This window comes from Rhinolophus sinicus, linkage group LG02, assembly GCF_036562045.2.
Source record: "Rhinolophus sinicus isolate RSC01 linkage group LG02, ASM3656204v1, whole genome shotgun sequence".
NCBI classification, from domain to species: domain Eukaryota; kingdom Metazoa; phylum Chordata; class Mammalia; order Chiroptera; family Rhinolophidae; genus Rhinolophus; species Rhinolophus sinicus.
Genome location: NC_133752.1, coordinates 190,313,842 through 190,337,910, shown reverse-complemented (window position 1 = coordinate 190,337,910; position 24,069 = coordinate 190,313,842). Strand labels below are relative to the sequence as shown.

The following is a 24,069-nucleotide window of genomic DNA, read 5'->3' as shown; positions in this document are numbered from 1 at the left end:
CTCCCCTTACAATCACTCAACTCCCATCTTTCCCCCCAGCTTTAAAGAAGTTCTTGATGTGTTTTCTGTAAGACAAAGTAGGTTGGTTAAAGAGGCTCGATAAGTTCCCAGAATTCTTTGGGCCCCAAACCCAAGTTTCTGTCTATGTAATTGCTTTCATCTGATTTTTGTTTTCTGATTCATACTTACCTATTGGCTGTTATAGTGCTAATTGTGATGCTAATGATAGTATATAATGCTATTTACTGAATAGTTAGTATACTCAATTTTATTTGGGTCAGGCAACATCTCTGCAGTGCAGGCATTATTTCTTCATTTTACAGATGATGAAAATGACAGTGTGTATATACTGAGGGTGCCAAAAAATGTATACACAATTTAAGAAAGGAAACCTGTGTTAGAATTGTAGTACTCAGTATATACCGGTAACAAAAAATGAATGCAAGTTGCGTTTGATTCCTGCAATTACAAGAGGTGCTCAAAGTGGTTACCATCGGCATCCAGACACTTCTGGTTATGGTGAACTACTGCTTGAGCAACGTTGACCAAAGTGTCCACTTGTGTACATTTTTTTGGCACCCCTGGTACATTTGACTTTTTTTCTCGTTTCATTACTAGAAATCAGGAATTAAAATAAAATTTTATTTCTATCATTTTTGTGTAGAATGGTGAAGGACAATCGTAGATTAGGGGGATAAATTTAGTTGACTTTTTGGCCTCGTCATCAGGTTTGTTCACTCGTAAGATATTAAGCTTTGTGTTGTTTCAGTTGAAATTGAATTTTGATTTGTAAGTTACAGTAAAATACTTTACTGTTGAAAGCATCCCTCAGAATTAAGTTCAGCTGCATAAAGCAGAACACTCCCCAAAGTGGCTTAAACAAGAGAAGGGTTTTTTTTAAGTCTTTCATGAAAAGGAAATTTGGAAGTAGGCAGTTGAGGACTGATGACTTGCTCCAAGGTTGTCAAGGACCTGGGACCCTTACTGCGTTTGGCGTCTGCCCAGAGAGTTGCCTCACCTCCAGCCATGGTTCCCACATTTCTGTGACGCAGTTTCTACTTAAGACTCCGAGGAAGTCCCACGTAACATTTCTGCTGACCGCTCATTGGCCAGAACGTAGTCTTATGGCCACACCTCCCTGCAGCTGAGGTTGGGAGATAGAGTCCTGTTTTGGAGGGTGTATATGGTCATGTCCTGGAATGAAAACTGGGGTTTTGTTACTAGGGAAGAAGGAGAGAAAGGATATTGGGAAACCACTTGCATTCTCAAATCTCAGGACTGTTGGAGTGACCTAACCCTTGTGGTACAGGAGACCACTCTGTAGCTCTCCTGGGAGCTTTCCAACCCATCTCGGTCGTATTATCCAACAAGATGACATTTTTTCTTGAAATTTATGTATCTTCATGCAAACATTTTTTTAAAAAGTTAATACTAGTTAATAATGATCGTCATGGTTTCTGTTTTAAGTTCAACTTTTGAGTTTTTCGAAATCAGTTTATTGGGACTTCAAATAGTATAGTTAGCTGTTTAATAAGATCTAATAGAATATGTGTTAGATATTTAGCTGACTAGTTATTGGTAAAGGAAAAAGTGTAACAGTTTTTTGCAGCCTGGATAAGACATTAGATTATACATTTCTTGGGGATAGAGAACTTGCTTACTTTTCTTTCTTTCTTTCTTTCTTTCTTTCTTTCTTTCTTTCTTTCTTTCTTTCTTTTTTTTTTTTTGAATTTAAGGTGATAACTGTTTTTTGAATAAATAATACATTTATCTGACTCAATATTCCAAAGGTACAAAGTGGTCACATAGTGGAAAGTTGCTCCCGTATTCCAATCTTGAGTTCCCCAGTGTCTTTCCCCTAGAGGCAAGGAGTGTTTTACATTTTTATATATAATTCATCCTTTTTTTCTTTTTTAATTCAATGGTACTGTCCTATGCATTGTTCTGAAGCTGTTTTTAATCACTTAAAGATATATAGTAGAGTATTCACCCAGTATTTTAGGAGCGTCCTCATCCCCTCCCCCAAAGGCTATGTACTGTTGCGTTGTATGGATGGAATAAATCCTTCTATAATGCGCTATATAACGATATAATTTATATGCTCTTAATAGTATAATAGTAAACACTTTCCTTAATGGCTTAACATAGTTGTCAACATCAGTTATCGTTTAGAACTGTAAATGAGTGATATTTCAGGAGCTTTTGTTCGTTTTGCCTCACTGTATGGCCTCATTTTGACCTACATGAGCTTTTCGATATCTTACCTGGTTTTTAGATTTTTTTTCCTCTTGGTCTGCTTTGTTCCTGATGTGGCTGCCTCTAATATAATGTTCCTCATTCCTCTGGTCCTTATTCCCGACTGCTTCCTAGCTCCCTTTCCTAATTTGCTTCAGTATTTGGTGGGCAAGTAGCCAGATAACAAGGACAAAAAATTTCTAAAATAAAAATAAATAGATTTAGAGAGAAAACCTGGCAGAGCTTTTCTGCTGAGGATCATATATGAACGTTGTGATATTCTGAGTACTTACCGTAGAGGGCCTTCTGCTTCCTGGTTACCACCATGGTCTAGAACAGCTCTGTCTGGTAGAACTTTCTGTGACAATGGACATGTTTTATACCATGTTTCCCTGAAAATAAGACCTAGCTGGACCATCAGCTCTAATGCATCTTTTGGAGCAAAAATCAATATAAGACCTGGTCTTATTTTAATATAATGTAAGACCGGGTATAATATAATATAATATAATATAATATAATATAATATAATATAATATAATATATATAAGGCTGGGTCTTATATTAATTTTTGCTCCAAAAGACGCGGTAGAGCTGATGGTCCAGCTAGGTCTTATTTTCGGGGAAACAAGGTATCTGCTCTGTCCACGAGAATAGCCAAAGCCTTGTGCGGTGCTTGAGCACTTGAAATGTGGCTAGTATGACTGAAGAACTACAAGTTTAATATTAAGTTTTAATTGAAATGGAATGAAATGTAACTAGTGGCCACTCTGTTGGATGCATGGTTCTAGACCAGGTGTGTCCAAATTGCGGCCCGCAATCCATTTTTAATTGGCCCGCAGCAAATTCCAAAAATATATTTAGTTTACTTAAATAAACCAGGTAAGGCAATACGTACTTCACCTCGAGTGAGTGGCCTGGCTGCTTGTGTATTTTACCGCATACGGCCCTTGGTGAAAAACGTTGAAAAAAGTTTGGACACCCCTGTTCTAGACTATAGATAATTAACTCTTATACGGCAAGCTCGATTATAGTGGAGCTTAGATTGGAGATGCTATTCGGTTATTGTGCTGAGCAAAATAAATTTACAGTATTGGAAGGGAGGCATTTTGGAATGTTTATGTTCAAATTAGCTTAAAGTAAATGACTGGATTGGAACTGCTGTTTGATATTAATATTATCATTATTTCAAACTGACATTCTAAAGCCACTGGTGCTGGCATATATTTGTGGTTTGTAGCTAGAATAAAACTTGAGTCCTTTTGGTAACTAAGGAAAAATTAGTAGCACTCTAACTTTATTTATAGGACTTGGTTAGACAGTTGCCTGAGTGCCAGAAACTCCTACAAATAACTTTGACCTTCCCTAATGAAAGTCAAGGGATAAAATGTTCCATAGTAGAAGATCTCAGTTGTATGTACTATACACAGAATATTACTTTCTAATGGAGAAATCTGTAACAAATAAGAAAACAAATGAATAAATAAGTTAATTGTAGACTTTTGTAACTTCTAGGAAGAGTAAACAGAGCACAGTAATAGAAAATACAGGCTTGTGGGGATGGAGCGCCAACTAGCTGAGGGGTCTGCTGCCTTTTATCTGAGGAGGTGTTATTTCAGCTGAGGTCTGAAAGACGAGAAGGAGCCAGCCTTACAGAGAATGAAGGCAGGATGAGGAGGGCTTTCAGGAAGAGGGAATGAGAGGGTTACAGGGGTGCCAGGGAGAGGGATGGACTTGCTCTAGATCAGGAGCTGACACAAGATTCCTGTTTTTAGAGCAGAGTGATTGAAAGGGAGATACTGGTATGAAATGAGGCTGGAAAGGCAGCCACTTAGCGGATCATAAAGGACCTTAAAGGCCATTATAAGGATTTCGGATAGAAAAAAAAAATTAAGTGCATCGTGAAGCTGTAGAACCAGAGAAGTAATATGATCTGATTTTCGTCTTAAGTCCTTCCGGCTGCTGTTCCGAATGTTTTGAAGGGAGTGGAGGAGCTATTGTGATGTGTAGGAAAGAGTGATGGGAGCTTTGGTTAAGGTGGGGCAGTGGGCGTCCAGAGAAGTCAGGCACACAGGACTCACCCATGGGTTTGATGTAAGGGGTGAGAGGTAATAAGGGTAGGGGCTCGGGCTTGTATAATTGCCAGGCACCACTTACTGAGGAAGGAAAGAGCAAGAGCGAACCAGGTTTCAAGGGTGGCGGTGGCGGAGATTTAAGAGCCCAGTTTTGTGCATGTTACGTTTGACTAGCCTGGGAGACAGCTGCATAGTCACACTGGAGCATGAGAAGAGGTCAAGGCTAGGGCTGTAACTGCTAGTTAGTAGCCTGTTGATGGTATTTGAAGCAATAGGAATGGATGCGACAACTCAAAGAGAGAAGCGGATGATGCAGGATTGAGGCCCAAGGAGCACTTCCTTTTTAGAGGTCTGTTGAGGGAGAAGCCAGAAAAAGATACTGAGAAGTAATCAGGGATGTAGGGGAAAAGAAAACAGGGTTATAGTATTGCAGAAGCTAGAAGAAGAGAATGTTTTAAGAAAGTTGCCAACTTTATTGAATCCTGTATGAGGTCAGATATGTTGAGGACAGCAAAATGTCCTTTATATTAAGTCACGTGGAATTGGTTGACATTGGCCAGTTAGTTTAATAGAGTGGAGGGCTTGGAAGCTTTATTTTGAGCAGATTGAAGAAGAAATGAGAGGTGAAGAAGTGGCGACAGACAGACAACTTCTTAAAGAAGTTTTACTGTGAAGTGGTAAGCAGGGAAATGGTAGGTAGCTGGTGGGAAGTGACGGGTCAAAGGAGAGTATTTTTAAAACCATGCTTCACTTAGTCACTTACCTAGTATTGGGCATTTATGTTTTTGAAGTTGTTTTCGGTTACAGATTGCTGCAGTGTAGTTCCTTCTACTCCTCCAGGGATTTTCCAAGACAGGCTCCTTGGAGGCAAACTTGTCAAGCTCCAGGCGATGCACATTTCAAACGGAATAGATACTGCCACACTGACTTCCAGAGTGGTGACACCATGTCCACTGTCCCCATCAGTGTGGGAGAGCAGAGGGGAGGTTTTACTGAAGATGGACATGTGTTTATTTTCTGGCAAGACAGTAAGGAGTGGAGAGGGGCGCGATGGGTGCTTATCAGAGCAGCACGGTCCTTCTGCAGGCTCGGGAGGGGGGTGGGGAGTGAGCAGAAGTAGTGAAATGAGCCTTTGGTGTGACGATTCTCCTTCATTGTAACAGGAGGAGCTGCATGCATTTCTAGCTTTGATAGTAGATTTGGTGGACAGAGAGACCGAATGCTTCTCTTTTAACATGAGCTACTTGGAGAGAGCAACAGCTCAGAGTTGGGTGCCGAGGAGAGAATGAAGTAGGTTTGAGGAGCAAGTCAGAAGGAGTCATTTTGGTGAGATGGAAGGCTTACCAGGGCGGCTTTCGTAGGATTGCTTGGCATTGTCAGCATGCAGTTGAGGTTTGTGATCGTGAATGTGTAGTGAAGTCAGTCAGTGGGTTATGTGATTATTTTTTTTTCCTCCGGTAACATTCAGCTGATTGTGCCCAGGCACAGAAGAGGCAGAATATTGTATCTGGATTGGAGTTTTGACAAGTGGTAGTGATGGCGAGGACAAATGATTGAGGGTGTTCACGAGGGAGGGGTTGTACTTATGGACCATGGAGTCAAAGTTGGAGAAAGGACGGAGTGGAAGATGAGACCGGAGTGGGTGGTAGATAAACGGAAAGGTGGTTGGGATAAGGGGTTTCATGAGGTCAAAACTGCAGTGGAGGAGATACCAGAGCAAGTTATGGGAGGTTATTTGAGTGTATGATGGAAACATAGTAAGGACAAATAGAGCTCTTGAGAGAATACATTTTTCCCTTTTAGGGATGGTCGCTCTGCGGTTCCTAAGATCTGGGGTAAGAGCGCTCACAAATCATCTATTTACCCATAGCTTTTCCGAGAGGTGAGCTTTGAGGTATACCCTTTGCTCGTGTCTGCAGCTGGAGCTCTTGTTAGACACTGTCGAAGGTAACCACAGTTCACTGGTGTTTCTGGAACCATTCTCTTAATGATGTCAGTCATAGCAGCCCCATTTGACTGGAGCCCCAGCCTTTGGAAACTCACACGCAGTGTGTCCGAAACCTCTTCTCCATCATTTATTGTTTGGCGTCTCAGAGATGGGCAGAGGCAGACTGCAGGGTAAACTTTCCAGTGATTTTGGCAGTCTTGATTTGATTTTTATCAGTGAATAAGTGTGGTGTCATTGAGACGATCTTGGAATCTTACAAACTTGTGTTCAACTTTTGGCCCCTTCACTTACTTGCTGTGAGACCATGAGCATTGTGGAACCATTTTAAACTCCAATTTCTTTTTATATGTGAAAAAGACAACGGAGAGCTTACCTTACTGAGATATTGTGACGATGCAATGAGATCATGCATGCGGAGTCCTGGCACATAATATGTTCTGAAATAGTAGCTGGTGTTACACTGAAATCAGCAAGCAGGGGTGGAATCCTCACTAGTCTTCCTAGTGGTTCAAATCCCGTAACTGGCGGTGGCAACCACCTCCACTCCTTTTTTCCAGCAGTCTGCTGCTGTGTGAGAACTGCTCTGTCTACACCAGCTTCTCACTTAAATGTGCAGGTCAGTCCCCTGGGGCTTTTGTTATGTCAATTTTGTTTCTGTAAGTCTAGGATGAGACCTCAGATTCTTCATATCTAAGAAGCTCCCAGTTGATGCTAATCTGCTGATACTCTCCATGGGTCACATTTCCAGCAGCAGAATTCTGTTAGAGAACTGCCCTGTGGGAACCCTTGCTATTTTAAGCTGACAGGAAACAAGGTTAAAAGAGCCCCATTCTTTCAACTTTTTTTTTTTAAGTCAAGTTCATTTGGACCATATATTGCCCATTTCTGAAGCTCATTGTTGTGGTGAGTCTGTATTGTCTTTACCAGACCTGAAAAGTGAAAGGAGCTTAAATTATGCACAGAAGGTTGCCTCAAATTTCTTTTGAAAAATTTTCAGTGCCTGATTTCTAGGGTATAGTTTTGAGAAGTTGTGTCGGCTCCCCAGATGTATACACTCCCCCCACCAGCCTTTTACACCTACAGAGAAACTTGCATAAAGCATACAGTTTCATTAGACTTTGAATTATTAGACTTGGAGGCAGGAGTCTAAAACGTGGCTCCAAACCCTTCCTGCCCACCACACTCGTCACCTTACAAAGTCCAGCACTTCCGGAAGCAGGAATTCAGGATGTGCTATAGGGGTAGAATTTCTGGAAGCACATAATTGCTGTCCCAGATAATCTGATTTTTCTTCCTCAGAAGTGAGTATGCCAGACTTCCCCTGTGGGCTCTCCCTGGTAGAGTCCCTTCTCTGGTGCTCAAATTCACACATTCTTTCCTCTGAACTAATAGAAAGGCTGATACTGACACGCTTCCGAGTCAGGCAGTGATAGAATGTTCTCCTGATAGAATTAAGTACGTGTGCGTCTTAATCCTTTGTGTAAGAACGTGGTCCTTTTCACAGTGTCTTCCTCGTGTGGAACTATTCGACCTTTGTGTCTCTTAATCCGAATCCTGCGTAGCTATAAAGCATAGGTTTCCTTATTTGACTTCAATGACTCGAGACAATTTTTTCCCCTCCTACCTCTTTGTTTCCTTTCTTCTTCTTCTTCCTTTTTGTTAAGGTAGGGAAATGTGGGCATGCAGGAGCATGAATGAAAAGATTCACTTAGCTTGGCTGTGGATTCTTGGAGGGGTGTGTGTGTCTGTGTGAGAAACACACAGAAGAGCTTGATTTCTGACCAGGGTATCCACCCAATTCTTAAAGTTGTGATGATCAGGGAAGGAAGAGATGCATTTAGTTTAGGGTAGGAATTTATGAACTCTTCCTGTTTGTAATGGTTCTGCTCATGGGAGTTTTGTACGTACTAGTCAGTTTTTGTGACACATTTAGATTTTTCTTATTTCATTTTGAGGCTCGATTTTCTCTGTGTATTTTTCTCTTCCTTTGCTCCAGGAGAGTAGGGCTATCTTTATCCTATCCTAAACTTGTTTAAAAGATAACACCACCAAGTGACAGATATGTGAAGTTTTATTGTATTTGGTTTTTTATATTTGCTAAGAATGAATATTAACAATTTTGTGTCTCCAAAGAGCTTGGAAGGACTAGGACCTCTTAGTGTATTTTAATGTAGTTATTTTGAATGCAGTATAGGAGGTGTGGTGACTAGAGTAAAGTTGCGTACAAATACTGATTACAGACGTACAGAGGGGGCCCCAAAAATGTATACACATTTTAAGAAATGAAAAAACTGTATTAAAATTGTAATACAATGAAAGGACACTAGCATTCATTTGATTAACGCCATCTTTTGAGCGAATACTACACGTTGCTACCATAGTTCAATTCAACTTTGAAAAGTAATACAGAGATAACATCTTTAAAACTGTATTCATTTTTTTGACATCACCAATGTAAAAGACTCTAAATAACAGTTTATGGAAAGTCAAGATTTGTTTTCCTATTTGAAAATACCCTCAGTTTTAGACTTGGAAGTTCTTTTTTACTGGAAATGAGGGCGCTATCTTCAGAGGAAGCTGATAGGTTCTGCATAAAGAAAAAGAAAAGGTTTGGGTGAGGCCGAAAAGAATACTTGCCCTGCCCTTCCAAGTTTAAATGAGCTGGGAGATTAAGGTGGGAGGAGAGAAAATGCACATATTTAGTGCAGAAGAAAAGGAAAAGTGTGGACTTTACTTTCCCTCTAAGAGAAAAAGCAACTCCATCTGGCAGGTAACTCTGGCCTGAGCATCGCTGGGGGTGGGACTAGGTGGGAGTCTGAATGTACCTGAACCTGTGCGCGGCCGGCCTCCAGGGCGAGACTCTCAGACCTTACTTGGAGATTTTATACACAGGAGAGAGCTGTTTGAACATGTCTGAGGGAAACAGAACCCCGAGGCAGCTGGAAGGCGGTAGGCCTCTTGTTTTTGTTTTTGTTTTATTTTGTTTTTCCTTTAATGAGTCAAAGGAGTGAAATACTTCTCAAAACAGAGAACCTTTGAGAATGTATTGTGCACCTACTGTGTGTTGGGTCCTATGCTAAAGACTCCATGGCCAAAAATAGAGGAACTGTACCCTGAAAGGTGTGGCTAAGGAGCTAAGACTGGTAGATACATGAATACCTGTAGTGGCAACTGGCAGAAGTGGGAATGCCTTGTTACCGCAGCAGGCTCACAGACGAGGGAGAGGCACTTACACAGCGGGGGTGGGCTTTTGGACTTGAACATGGAGAAATGGGTAGGCACGTAAGGAAAGAGCGTGGGCATTGGTGTATGGAGAAGACAGCTATTTTCTGAATAAACACCGTGAGGACAGATGATTTGATGTTCACCATCGAACATAGTGGATAAGTGTATGCCTGGCTTACAAGAAACACGTAATAAACGTTTGAACTGAACTCAGTTAGAAAGCGTGGCCACCAGGAACACGGCAGATAGTTTACTTCATGAGATCTAATTCCACCAACTCCGAAAGGAGTATTGTACCAGTTTTTGGTCGAGGAAACAGAGGCCATGTGAAATAACTTCTCCCAGGCCATGATGACAGTAATTGCAGACCCAGATTTCAAGCCCAGGCTTTGTACCTTGCGCTGTACCCATGCCTAATAAAGAATCTGCCACACAGCAGGGGCTCAGAATCCACTTGACGTGGAAAACCTGATCCTTTCTCCCTTCAGAAGGGCGGCTCTGTCGGTCTGAACGAGGGCAGTGGTAACAAACAAGAGGAAAACTTATCCAAGTTTCTATAGCATTTTTCCTGTGTTTTAAAATCTTCTGAGAGTCAGAATTAGCAGTGGTGAGACTTGATCAAGAACAGTGGCGCAAGGCCGACCTTTTGGAGCGGGAACGTGGGCCCCCGAGCAGGTTCTGTGTTCACGCTTGGCTTCTGCGAGGGGCCGCAGAAGAAGTGGGGCAGAGGGGAGGCTTGGCTCATTCCCCTTGATCTTGGAGGTCAGAGTTTTTTGATTGCTTCATTTATGTTTAAAGAACCCATCTTAAACTAGTTTATCTTTAGCATTAGAAACTGGTGCCGGTGGTTTATTACTAACCCCACCCATCCCTGCCTTTTGCAATAATCTCTATGAGTGATGATTGTGTTTCTAGAAGTAGAATGACAGAGACAGATTCCCTGAAGGCAAATACAGAGAGTGTGCTGTACACTCCAGATCTGACACACGGGGCTAGGAACTCCCAGAGAGAGAGAGAGAGAGAGAGAGAGAGGGAGCTAGAGGGAGGGAGAGAGGGAGGAGAGAGAACAACAGAGCAGTCAGCTGGAGAGGAGGGAGGAGGGGGGAGGAGACCGGTCGTTTTTTAGATTTTTAAACTCAAGTGATTTTGGGGGGGTTTCTCCCACCCCGAACCGTAGCCCCCCATTCTGGCACCTCCTTTCCTTCAGTTCACTGAAGTGCCGTTTTGCAGTCCAGGATCAACTGACCGCTGAGTTTGAGCAGCCCGGTCTGACATGATGTACCTCTGGGTGAGTACAGAGTGCTGTGGGTGAGGGTTTGCACTTGCACATATAAGGAGTGGAAAGCTGCGGTTCTGCTCTTGCACAAACGGCCTTCCCCACAGAGCACAGACTGCCACGTCCCCTTCTACTCCCAGGTGTTAGGTTTTTCAAACCTAGCAGTGATTGTGACATTGGTTGTTTTTTTAAAAAAATGTTGTTTATCTTGTTAGACTTAGGCGCAAGGGTGAGCTCCCAGTTCAGTGCCATCCTCTGCACTTGCTGGTGGGTTTGCAGTAGGCGAACGGGGCAGCCGGTGAGCCTGTCCCTTCCAGAGCTGACGTCTTCTGGTGGGGCAGGAGCCACCTGTGTTTTGTGTGGGGGACACTGACTTTGCTAATCAAACCATCTCTTTAGATATTGAGAGCCAATAGGAGGCGCGATTCTTAATAAGGAATAAGCTTCTCTAGGTTTTTATCTAATCATTTTATTGTCCTTTACAATAGTCTTGTAGGTCACTGTTGTTACTAAAATTTTATGAGGGAAGTAAGTAAGTCACAAAGAATGACTTGCCCATAGTTAGAAACCAAGCCTATAGCAGCTAGAATAGTCATTAATAACCAGACATTTTATATCGGCCAAGAACTTAATACCTTACATTGTTTTAATTTATTGTTAACGATGGCATTGTCATTTGGGATGGAGGGAAACACACTGGGATTGGAGAGGTTTTTAAATTAGGAAATGTGATAACTTTTAGGAGAATGACAGGGAAAATAATACGGGGTGGGGGAAAAATCACCCCTGCTTTTAGTTGTGAAAACAAGAACATCTGCAGTCCCTTACAAAGATGGCGGTGTCCTCTCTTGAGCTGTTGTGTGTTGCTAAGGGAGTCTCCCAGACGTGATACCCTTGGCGACGAGCCAGTTTCACTTTGCCCTTTGCCCTTCATCCTAGATGTCTGGAATTGCAGAAACCTACTTGGCTCAGGCAGGCTAAATTTATAAATATTAGAAGGCAGAATTTTAACTAGGTTTACAGAGACAGAGTTTGGTCACAGAGGGGTGTGTGTGTGTGTTGGGAGGGGCTTTTCCTGCTTCTCCCTTCATATTTGAATATGACCTTGAAATGTAATTTCCTCCCCTCTTTGATTTATTGTTGTAGTATTTGTAAGAAGTCAAAGAACTTTTCTGACACCCTTACATGCTTTCAGTAGTTTTCATCTCCCTGCGAACTAGGCGTCTGTGTCTGGGGTCTTTGCAGCCTCGTCAGTGGGACTGCTCAGCTGTCTTTGACCAGAGGATGGGTTGTTTTGTCTTTGGATTTGTTTGTAAGAAGAGTTATGAAAGGAAGCAAACTGAATTAATCTCATTTCCACTCATTTATGTTTGATGGAAGCAGACAATGACAGTCTCCTCAGTTATTTCCTTTCCACGGCTGTTCCACATATTTGTACATTTGTTTCAGTCCCCTTCACTTCTCAGCCCTAGAACAGAGCTTCCCCGCCCAAAGGCCACAGGTTGGACTGAGTTCCAGGTATGTGAAAATAACTATTCTGCTCAACCCTTGGAGCAGCCAGGTGGGACCTACGCTCCCCGGGTCACCTGGACCATGTGCACTCTAGTTTGTTTGCCATTTTGTGCCACACAGACATTACCATTTTCTATGTGTGCCAAGACAACTGAACGTTTGGGTAGCACTGTCTGGAGAGCACAATGTTTGTCAGCTCTGTCTCTTTATTATCTGCATCGTCTAGCCCAGTGCTAGTGAAAATGTCCAGAAGGGGCCGTAGCTGCATAACACCCAGGTATAGAAAAGGAAATCTAGATGGTCGAGTACTAGTGGGAGGCACCGAGCAGCTGCTGTGGAGAAACTTACTGGACAAGGAATAGGAGATAGGAGTTTTGTCTAGGCCAGTACCCAGCTGTGTGACATGGAGCAATCACTGAGCTGTTCTGAGCCTAGTTTCTATGTCCCGAAGCTAATAGAACCTCTTCTAATTCTAAAATTCTGTGGAGTGGATTGGGTGGAGCAGTCCGTATGCCACAAAAACACCCAATTGTGCAAAAATGTTTGGATCCTGGAAAACATGATAAAGCTGTGAAACATGTATCACCTCCATTTGCTGCTTGGTTTGGTACCAGCAGTGAGCTAAAGGTACTATTTCTGCTCATTCTAGAAAAATCACTAAACTGTGTTCAGTTGTCAGCATCTCTGAGTGGAACCTCGAGAGCTGAAGAGTAGAAGTTACAGCTCCTCCAGCATCTTAGTTTGTGAGTTAGGTGTGGCTCGTTAGTTTGCTCCTGTGTGTCTAGAACTCCGAGATGGAATGCCATCTTGTGTGTGCTCTGTATGTGTCTCTGCCAGATCTCCTCCCCACTTTCCTATTGCGTCACCTTCCTTTTTAGAGAATTCGGTAGCATCAGTGGACAGCATGGTATGGTGCAAAAATTATGGCTTCCAGAGACTTCACTACGTCTAAACGCCACCTCTGTCATTTTCAGTTGTGTGGCCGTGAACAACTTGCCTCTCTGAACCTCAGTTTCTTCATTTATCACGTAGGGAAAATAATGCCTATCACGGAGAATTATTGTGAAGATTTGAGATAATCTATGAAACATGCTTAACACAGTGGATGGCACATAGTAGATGCTTAATTAAAAACTACTGTAAGCCAACATTTCGCTTTGAACATTTGTGTAGAGAGACTACTCACTACCCCAGAGCGTTTTCTCTAGCGGAAGGATGTCTTTGAATTCATGTGGGGAGCACTTTGATAAACACAAACCAGTTTTATGTGAAACATGTCTCCCTTTGATCAGCACTTTAAGTCCTTGTGACTAGCGGACCCTCATTAAAGTTGCCTCCTGATGGAGAACATCCCCATTTTTTCGAAACTTCTGTTTGGAGGGGTGCAATGCTATTAAGTATTCGTTTATTCTGTCTTCTCTTCATTGTCCAAAACAGGGAAGGAGGAGGGTGGGAAACATACACATGATTCCTATACTGAGGGAACTTACTTGTTTGATGATTATACAATTTATACCCAGTAAACAAAATTAATAGGCCACGTATTTAAATTCCCAGAAGTCGGGACGTAGTCTCCCTGTCTGAGTTAATCTCAGCTAGACTGGTACCAGGCTCTCTTTCCTCATATTCTATATGGATGAACGTCTGGATTTCATTTTGAGCTGTTGTTTTGTCATAGGTTAATCCTGTCTTCTTAATAAATCAGTTCAGCCAATATTTGATGAATGCCTGTAATGGGAGAAGACTGTGCTACCAGCTGTTCCAGACACAGAGATGATTGAAGACAGCTCATGTCCTCAAAGAATTGATGACACAGTGATAGAGAGTGTGTGTACACTGATAATAATGATTTTTGTATGATGCTATTCAATTAAGAAAGTGCTTTTATACATTATCTCATTTCATCCTCACAGCAGGGCACAGGGCTAAGTATCATCTCGTTGTACAAGTGAGGAGAGAGACAGAGTGCGTTACAGTTAGTAAATGGCAGAGCTGGAAACTCAGTCCCACCTTTTTAAAAAAATTTATTGATTTAAAGTTTATGGGGGTGACAATGGTTAGTAAAGTTACATAGGTTTCCGGTGTACAATTCTGTAATAATCCTCTATATATCACACTGGTGTGTCCACCACCCAGAGTTCTCCTTCCATCACCATATATTTGATCCCGCCATCTGTTTTTCAAACTCTATGTCTCATTTCTTTTCACACTGTCCTCTTTTGGGAGAAGCTATGATTTGGTTTTGTTTATTTTAAACTGTGCATTGAGTGATAACATGTTAGACATATACCTTACTTAGCTGTCAGCGTCACTGGAGTTAGCTGTTATCTTCTTACAGGTGAGAAAGCAGAACTTCAGTAACTTGCTAACGTCACACAATCTAGAATTGGCAGAGGTAGGATTTGAACCCTCATCTGTCTGGCCTCGGAGCTTGTTGCATCACACCTTCTTTTATTTGTTCAATAGTGTCCGCTTTATCATTGCTACCATTCAGCATGATACAAGCTAGAGTAGAGAAGTGAAAATAAGGTGACCCGCATTCTATTTCTATATCCATTAGTTACTTGAGACAAGTTACTAAACTGTATATACCTTGATTTTCAAGGTTGTGAAAAGGATATGCTGGTTCTTAGGAGAACACGAATGGAGTAATCTTTGAAAAATGTGTATCGGCCATTTTAGAATTAAAGTATAACTGATGGCTTTATCATAAATCACGGGCATCATGGACCATGAGTCAAAAGATATGATTTTTGGTCTTAGTGGTGCCGTTTGTCAGTGTATGACCTTTCTAGCATTAGTTTCCTGATCTTTGTAACGGGACTATTCATACCTAACAGCTTATTGAGATAATCTATGTTAACGTTTTGAAAGCATTTTGTACTAAACAAATGTAAAGTAATGATAATAAAAACAGCACTTTATTATTCAGGTTATGGTTAGGCTAATCTTTGAACACTCATTGTTTATCATTATTTTGCCATTCTAATTGGTCTATACAGTTAGAGAATTAGACTCAATAGTAAATTGAGTTATCATAAAACGTAGAAACAGTTTAGTTCAGATAACATCGGAAGCCAGACTCTGAATACATACTTGGCAGTGAAAAGCCATTAAAAGATTTTAAGTAGGATGGGAGTAGGGTGAAGTAGAGTTTATAATTAGATTTGGGTTTTTTTTAAAGATATCTACACAGATGAGAGGGGAGTGAGAGTGCAGAAAGAAGTTAGGCTGTTGTTGTGTCGCAGCCTAAGTGACAGAATGATAATGACAGCTTGTGCTAGAGAGGAGAACCGTGTGAGAGGAAATCAGAAGGTAAAACTGACAGTGTATTGTCATGATTTGGTAGAGGAGCAGGGTGGTTTTTGTAGGAGAGAAGATGAAGGGCTCATGCCTTTGATTTTGGATTTAGTAATTTGGGGTAACTATAGTTAAGCCTCTAGATTTCATTGTATTTCCAGGCCTAGCTAGCCAACTAGCTAAGCAGCATTTCCCCTTGAACATCTCAAAAATTGGCGAGAAATCTTCAGGCAATAGTAATTGAAGCTGTGGGCAGGGATGATCGTGGCTTAAGAGGAGAACGGCTTATAGGAGAAAATGTAGCACAGGAAGGGACGCTTGTGTCTGGTAGAGAAGATGGACCTTCAAAGGAGGCAGGATACAGGTTCCAGAGGACTTGTTCTTCAGGACGAAAACCAGGACCCTAGGAAATTAAGATAAAAGAGTGGCAGGAAGAGAGAACTGAAAGATGCCCATGGGTTTAGCAATGTGGAGGTCATTGGTGACTTTTGCAAAGGTCACTTCTGTGACCAATGAGGGCAGAAACCTGAGAGTGGAGTCAGTTGAGGTTACGGGGAGGCAAGGAAATGGAGACAGAAACAGTGAGTGTGGACAGTTGTTGGGGGCGTGGGGCTCTGAAGGAACGTACAGCGTAGCTAGAAGACTGTGGAGCAGAGAAAGGTTTATTTGTTTTACATTCAATAAAAGAGACTTGATCATGTCTAAAAGCTAATTGAATAAATCCATTCGAGGAGGAGAAATGGAGTGTATAAAAGAAGAAAAAGGATAATTGTTCTTACGCTTGAGGAGATGGAATTGGCTTTAGGAGTAGGGAGGTAACAGGAAGCAAAGCAGATAGAGGACAGGAGACCTAACAGCATCTAGGAATTCAGAAAAGCCTGCAGAGAGGGGATAGACAAGCAGAGTGGGTGAGGAGTCGAAAGGGTGATTGCTTTTCCAAAAAGGGACAGTTTGGTGAATAAGTATATACATTTGGGAACCACATATAATTACATGTGGTTTGTATGTATCAAATGAGTGACATAGTGGTGGATGAAAATTTAAATTTAGGTCAGACTATCTGAGCAGTTTAAGATTTTTGTTTGTTCCAATAAGGAGCCATTGATGGATTTTAAGCAGGATCAGGTATGATGAGACTTATACATTAGAAAGATAACAAGAAGCTTCCATTATTAAATACCAGTTCTGCTATTGCAGAATTTGTATTTATACTTTGGGCAAAACTGATTTGATGCCTATTTTAAAGGCTCAGAAAATTGTAAGGGGCCAAACAAATCATTATATCAATGACACGAAACTCCAGAAGTTGACACTTGTATCCATGACTACAGTGTGCTGATCGCTTTCTCGGGTTGGGAAAGAGCATGAACAAGACAAAGTTCTTTTCCATAGAGTTTGCATTATTTAACCGAGGAAAGAAAACTGTAAACACCTAAGCAAGGAATATGATTTCAGGAACGAACAAGCACTACAGAGAAGACAAGATACTGTGACCCTGAGTGCTTTAGCTATTAGAGTGCAAAAGGCCTGAATGATAAGAAACACCCTCTTGTCAAAACAGGGGAGGAAAGCATTACAAGCAGAAAGAGTAGCAAATGCAGAGTCTTCCAACAGGAATGCGTTTGGGGTATTCAAAAAGAAGGGTGGTGTGGTTGGAGTGTAGAGAACAAAAAGAAGGTAGTAAGATAAGACTGGAGCAGTGGGCAAGGGCCAGGTCATTCTCCACGGTGGCTATTTGAATTGTGTTCTGGTTAAAATGGGGAGGAATTGGAAGATTTAGGAAATCTTTTCCTTAGGAAAAGTGATAAGGGAGGCCAGGAAGCTGTTGCTGTGTCTAAGTGCGAGGTGATGGCTTAGGTTCTGGAGGGCAACTTGCTAGGACTGAAGATGGCTGCGTGTGTGGTGAGATGGAAGGGATCTGTCTGCGTTGCTCAACTTGTGGCCTGAGGAGTTAGAGGGGAGGGGCCATTTCCTTACAATAGAACAAAGAGGGCGCAGAAACAACAGTCTATGGTTTGGACTCATTACGTTCGAATGTCTATTCGACATCCAGGTGGAGAAGATGAGTGGCAATTTGATACAAGTCTGGAGCTCAGAAGAGAGATGTGAGCTGAGGGTATAATGTTGAGATTCATCAGTGCACATTTAACGCCTTGGGAGAAAACGTAACTAGAAAATAGGGCTGAGGCATTTCCGTGGAGGTCTGAAGGATACTGAGAATTGGGTGCCGTAGGAGGGAAACAAGGCAAGTCTATGATATCACAGACTCTGGAGAGGAAGTGCTGGCTTTGCATAATTGAAGATCAGATCATTGGCCATTGGCCTTGGTAGGATGTTGGTCATGGTGAACTTGGTAAGAGCTGTTTTACTTGGAATGCTGGGGATGAACTGCCAGCTGGAAGGCCTGGAGTCGTTCATTGGTAGGTGAGGATGAGACAGTATTGTTTAGTTGTGGAATGGAGCAAAGAATTGGAGCAGTAACTGGGTGGGTGTGTGGGTTCCAAGAAGGCTTTTTAAAATGTAGGTGATATGACGGCATGTTTTGTATTATTAGGAAAGATCAGTAAGGGGAAGAAACTGCGGATGCTGTAAAGACAGGATAATTGGAGGAGCAAAGTGTCTTACATCCAGCACACTGAAGAGGGAGGGGCCTTAAATACGGCCAGAGCACTTTTTTCTTTTTGGTCGGAAGGAGGGCAGAGTGTGGGTTTAGAGCCAGGTAAGCTGGTGGCATTGGTTTCAGACAGAAGAGAGTCCTCTGATTGTGTCTGCTTTCTTTGTAATATATTAGATGAACAGAGCTGAAAGTGGACATACAGGGGAGTGAAGAACTAGTGCAGATTTGAGGAAAAGAGGACAAGATGTAAAATAGGAATCATTTCAAAAAACAGGAAGTGAACTTACTAGAGAGGGGCAGTGGGCTTCCGATCTGCGGTCCTAACCGTGACTTGAGTGTTGGCAAGTCAGTGGCGTGAGTTTTCTCCAACAGTCTTCTGGTGTTTAGATGCAAGAGAGGAATAAGTAGATAGATGGATTTAACCAGGAACTGAGATTTTACCTTGAGTTAGACCAAGAGTAAAACGGGCAGGGGAATTAAGATTTTTGAAAAGAACTATGTATAGTCTTGGATCCTAGAATCTAAACTGGCTTAGGAGGGAAGTAAGAACATGAGGAAGAGTAGGAATAGTGAAAAAGTGGTAGAATCAATTTATAGATTAGAGGATTAAGGAGGGTGACAAATGCTGGTGTGGGCAAACTACTAGAGAAGCCAACCTGATGGTGTGAGAGGAGAATGCTTGAGATTTAGGGCGATGGCGTGGTTACTGGTGACGGTAATGCTAGGATATGATGCTAGGGGCGTGGCTGAGGTGAAGTGGTGGAAAAATACAGTTGGTGCTAAAGACGTTAAAATGAGAACAACGAGGAGGCCAAAGTATTGGCTGAATCATCGATGTGTTTGCTGAAGTCACCGAGGATGATAAGACTAATAAAGGGGATGAAGACAGTGAGCCCCGTGCTAAGACGGGGGCAGGTCGCAGGTGACACCTGACTCAGGACCTGCAGTTTGGGGGCAGGGAAGAGAAGTGGTTTGGAAGTCGTATTGGAGAGCAAGGAGGATACCTGTACGGTCCAACACTAAATGGTAACGGGGAACAAGGAGGCGGCTTGCCCTGGCCGGAGGTCTGTGATGGGTATGAGCAACGCTTTTACAGCAGAAGAAGCAGTGTTCTCAGGGCCAGGCGGGTTTCCTTCTGAGCAGAACGGTGAAGGAAGCATCACAGATAAGAGAGGAAGAGTATTGAAAAGTTTGTGAGTGATGGCTCATGACTTCAAGGGCCCGGGAGGGCAAGGAAGAACAGGAGATGGGGTCAGACGAGGGTGTACAGCGCTGTATGGGCTGAGCCATCTGGAAGGCTTGGGCTGATGATGAGGATGGAGGTGAAGGAGACACGAGCCAGACTGGAAGTGTTCCGGAAACACCGTGGAAAAACAGGGTCATGCATTAAATCTTTAAGCGAGAGCAATAGTTCTCCAACTGTTGTGCCTCAGAGTACAGCTTGCCAAGCCCCACCTCCAGAGTTGTAGATTCATTCGATCTGGGCCGACCTGGGTATTGACATTTCTAATAAATTCCCAGGCGATGCTGCTGCTGCTGGTCCAGAGCCCACACGTTGTTCCAGAGAACCCGGCTGTGGCTGAGTCAGCAGCTGCTGGGAACCGTAGCTCCAGGTGACGTGTGGCCGAGGTTTCCTCGGGAGCTGGGTCAGGCGTCTCTGTGACTCGGGCGGTTGAAGAAGGGGGTACGTGATCGTTTCTTTGAGGGACAGACCTTTCTAAGTGATTCCGTTTGATTATCAGCAAGCGTCTGTTAAATATTTATTTTATGCAGCAAAAGGAGGATACCAAGAGTTGTACATTATGTTTCTTTCTTTTTCCTCGAGGATATGGTAAAAGGACACAGAAGTTAAATAGATAAGTAAGTGTAAGACTGCATGCCAATCAGGGCAGTTGTCAACAGGAGTTCTCAGAAAAATGGGCAGTCATTAAAGGTGGGATTGGCTGGGGAAGGTTTCTGGAAGGAGGTATAATTTAAGATAGATTCTGGCAGGACTACACAGAGACAAGCTGGATGGAGAACTGGAATCAGCGAAGGCGCCGTGTCAAGAGTGAACATGAACTTGACTGCTCCGGAGTCCCACTGCTTTCCTCCTGACCCAGGCCACCATTATCTTCTGTCTATATTATTATAACAGTTTTCTGACTAAACTCCCCGCTTCTGTTCTTCTTCCCCAACCCCCTCCCCAAGGGAGAGTGGTGCTTTTAAATGTTACGTTGTATTGGTCCTCTGCCCAAAAGTCTCCAGTGGCTTCGTATCTCACTCCCCGTAAAAGTCAAATGCCCTACACAGGCCCACAAGGCCCTGCGTGACTTGTTCCCTGGCTGGGTGCGACCTCATATTTTACTACACTCCTGGCTATTTTTTGAACATACGAAACACTCCCTGGCCTCAGAGGCTTAGCACTTGCCTACCCTCCTGCTCTTTCTCCAGATACCAGCATGAATGCTTAATTTACAGGAAATCTGTACTCAAATGTCATGTTACCATGAGCGTCCTGCATAACTGGTAATTCCTTACCCCTTTGTGCTGTAGTTCCCATCCCTTTCCCCGCCTTTATTTTTCTCCATAGCGGCCCCCACTACCTGACTTGCTGTATCTTTGTTCATGTCTTCTCCTCCGACTGAAGGGTAAGCTCCGTGAAGGCCCTGGTGTGTCCTCTGTGCCTGGAAAGATGCTCAGCACGTAGTAGGGACACACTGGACATTTGTGGGATGAAAAGAAGGGTGGAAGGAAAGTTTGGGGAACAGTGAAGAGACCAATAGCATTGGAGGAGACAAATGAAAGAAATGGTTTGATGGATAAAGAGGATCTTGAATATACTAGATCACTATTCGGTAGAAAATAGGAATTATTAAAAAAAATTTCCGTATAACAATATTTAACTTTCTTGAAACAGTGCTGTGTAGTTGGGTTCTGTGGATAGGACGGTGTGGGGAGGGCCCAGAAGCGGGAGGTCAGCTGCTGTTGTAGTTCAGGCACACAGGTCAGAGGGAAAAAGGCCTTGGGCGTGAATAAAAATGGTAAGCAGAGAGGGAAGCCTTATGCATGGAAGCTAAAAGATGATACGCTTCCAGCTGTATAAGAAAGCTGCCTTGTTTTGGTATGTATGTTTTAATACTGTTTGTTTTAATATGGCATTTAACCTTAAACGAGTATATTTTGTCATGTTTCAAACCACAATGTGGAATTTTGTTGTTTTAAAAATTATGAATTAGGGAATAAATTTGTAACCAATTAAGCACATAGTCATGTTTGTGGATCTTAAATTGTATGTTTGGGGGCGGGGGGTTGGAAAATCAGCGAGGTCCAAGCACATATATTGGCAAAGGCAGGGGCGGCTGGGGCCACAACTCCCATGACTCTTAGGATCCTCATTTTGCTGCACAAAATAGATATGTAATAAATGTTTGCTGATAATCAAGCTGAATCACTTAGAAATTGCTGTCCTTCAAAAGAAATTATCATGCACTCATTTCCTTCTTGAACTGCCCAAGTCACAGATGCCTGACACAGCGGGTCCTGAGGAAAGAAACTGCTGCCTGTCACCTCAGGTCCCTTTGTTCCTTTTGGCAGTGATGGAAATACGTGCTGCTTTTAAAACTTGTGCTCGCTTCCTCTGAATGTAAGCTTGCCGTTCCTCTCCTCACTTGCTGTCGCGGCATCCTTCACTGTTACGAGGTGAGATAACATACAGTACTTGTAATAAAAGGCCAGCATAGGACAGGTGCTCCACAAACATTGGTTGAAAAGTTAGATACTCAGTATAATGAACTATGTAGCTGTGTCCAACTAAAATACTGGGTTTTGCTTCCACTTAACCCTGTAGGTTCTGTACGATTGTATTTACGTATTAACTCCTGTGGTGTTTTACTTGCTTATTTGAATCTAGACCACTAAATCAGAGGTTTAAAAAATCAATCTACCTTTTATTCTTCAAAATAACTGTCAAGTTGTCGACATAAGAAACATCCAAACCTGTAGAGAATTTTTGTAAGAATTTAAGTGAAACAGGATAAGCCTGGAAGGAAGATCTCAACAGACTGAGAAAAATGCTTCTGAGAATAACAGTTTTTAGGGGTTTTTTATGCATTTGAGATGAAGGAGGGAACGCAAAGAAGATTACATGAAGGTGGGAGAAAGCAAGACTGGGGATCAGATTACAAAATAGTTAAGATTATGAGGCGTCTTGCAGGCTTTAGAAGGTCTGAAAGGGGGGTCAGGTGTTAGAAGGAGGAGTCTGAAAGGGGACATTTCAAAGGTGTGTTAGCCTAGATGTGCAGAGACGTTGGACTGGCCTTGCTTAAGGCAAAGATAAGCCTTTACTAGAGAAGTTATGTGCCTGGGGCGTGACTACCCACCATGACCTGCCCAGTTAGGAATTTATGATCGGATCTCCCTGTGAGGGTACTTTCTGTAGAACCCCTCTTTTTTGGTCCACAAAGTTATTTTTCCTCAGTGTGAGATGAACCCTTTAATTGCTGGCTGTCTGAGCCGGATTGCCATATCCATGAAAATCAGTAATAACTGATTACAGCTTCATTGTGTCTTACGTCATATGCTGGTTACAGTTCTGTTTCTAGCTCAGTCATTAACCTGCTGTGTGATTATAACCAGTCACGAGGTCTCTGTGCCCTTGTGTCTCATCTGTACGATGTGGGCGATAGCATTACCCGGTCACATTGTTGAATGCTGGTCCTCAGATAAACGACATCTGCATGAAGACATTCTTAATGAGTTATTTGTTCTATTTGTTGTGCTTGTAGTTGCCAGTTAGATAAAAAGCGGCACAATGTGTTTGCCAAGATTAGCTTGAAAGTCTTGCTAAACATTACAATTTAAAAGCAGGTGGGAAGGTGGGGCGAGCACATGTTTGGGGAACAGTTGCTATTGTGTGTGTGTGTTCCCCACTGTTGTAGTTCCTTAATTCTGGGTGTTTATTTTTATCCTTTAGTTTTCTTGTTTAATTTTATTAAATTGAGTTTATCGAAAATAAGTTTCCTGCACTCATTGAAAGTCAAAATCATTTTTTGTGTGTTGCTCAGTACCGTGTTGCTGTGGGATGTTTGCAGATTGCATCCAACGCCAGAGAAATTTTCAAGACTGTTAAAAACATTTGAGATCAGACAGCAGAGAGGACAGGAATTCCCAAGTGCCTCCCGTGTAGGAAGCACAGGGTTAGGTCGTCTCACCACTATTATTTTATGTTCCTCTTGTATCTTACAGTGTGGAAGCAAGAATCAAACCCAGTGGTCTTGTTCCAGCCAGCGCTCTTAACCAACAAGCTGTTGTGCTGTCAACTGGTCTGGGGTCCACAGGCCTGTAGGTGGCCCCGGCGACCCCCTCCTCCTACCAGTCAGGCCCTGCGCAGCCGCTTGCCTTTGAGTGCAGGTTGGACCTAGTGACTCACTTCGAACTAACAGAATATGGCAAAAGGGATGGGGTGTCACTCCCAAGATTTGGTCGCAAAGATACCGTGGTGTTCAGCTTGGGTGATTGCCCTCCCTCACTCTCTCTCTACAGATTTTGGTACCAGAAATGGGGTGCTTCTGTAGCAAAAGTCTAAAATGTGGGAGTGACTTTGGAAGTGGGCCGTGGCCTTTGGGGAGAGTGTTGTAGAAGAGCAGAGGACCTCTAACTCTAACACGTTGTTGGCAAAGTGTGGAACTCTGAAGAGGTTGCTGCGAGGGCTTTAAAGGCAAGCAGACTAGGGGAAAGGGGTCCTTGCGGGGGCAGGCAGTTCAGCAGCGCTCTTGTGTGTAGTTGATGAGAAGCCGAAAAAGTGCCTAATGAACCAGCTATGAGACCTAGCCATGTAAATTGCCAAGCAACTCACTGATGATTTTGAAAATTCTCAGCCTTTCTGCTTGGGTTCCTAGCA

The 24,069-nt window shown here is 42.7% G+C and overlaps 1 protein-coding gene across 39 annotated transcripts in view; it reads left to right on the top strand.

The window, feature by feature from the left end:
• RBFOX2 (RNA binding fox-1 homolog 2) overlaps window positions 1-24,069 on the top strand; it is a 257,051-nt gene that overhangs the window by 107,822 nt on the left and 125,160 nt on the right. For 2 of the 39 annotated variants that reach the window (XM_074326325.1, XM_074326316.1), the window contains exon 1: window positions 10,550-10,771. The exons of the other annotated variants lie outside the window; for them this stretch is intronic. In XM_074326325.1, coding sequence (XP_074182426.1) covers window positions 10,757-10,771 — 15 coding nt within the window. In that variant the 5' untranslated portion in view covers window positions 10,550-10,756. Of the gene's footprint in view, window positions 1-10,549; window positions 10,772-24,069 lie in introns of those variants that run through there. 39 annotated transcript variants of the gene reach the window in all.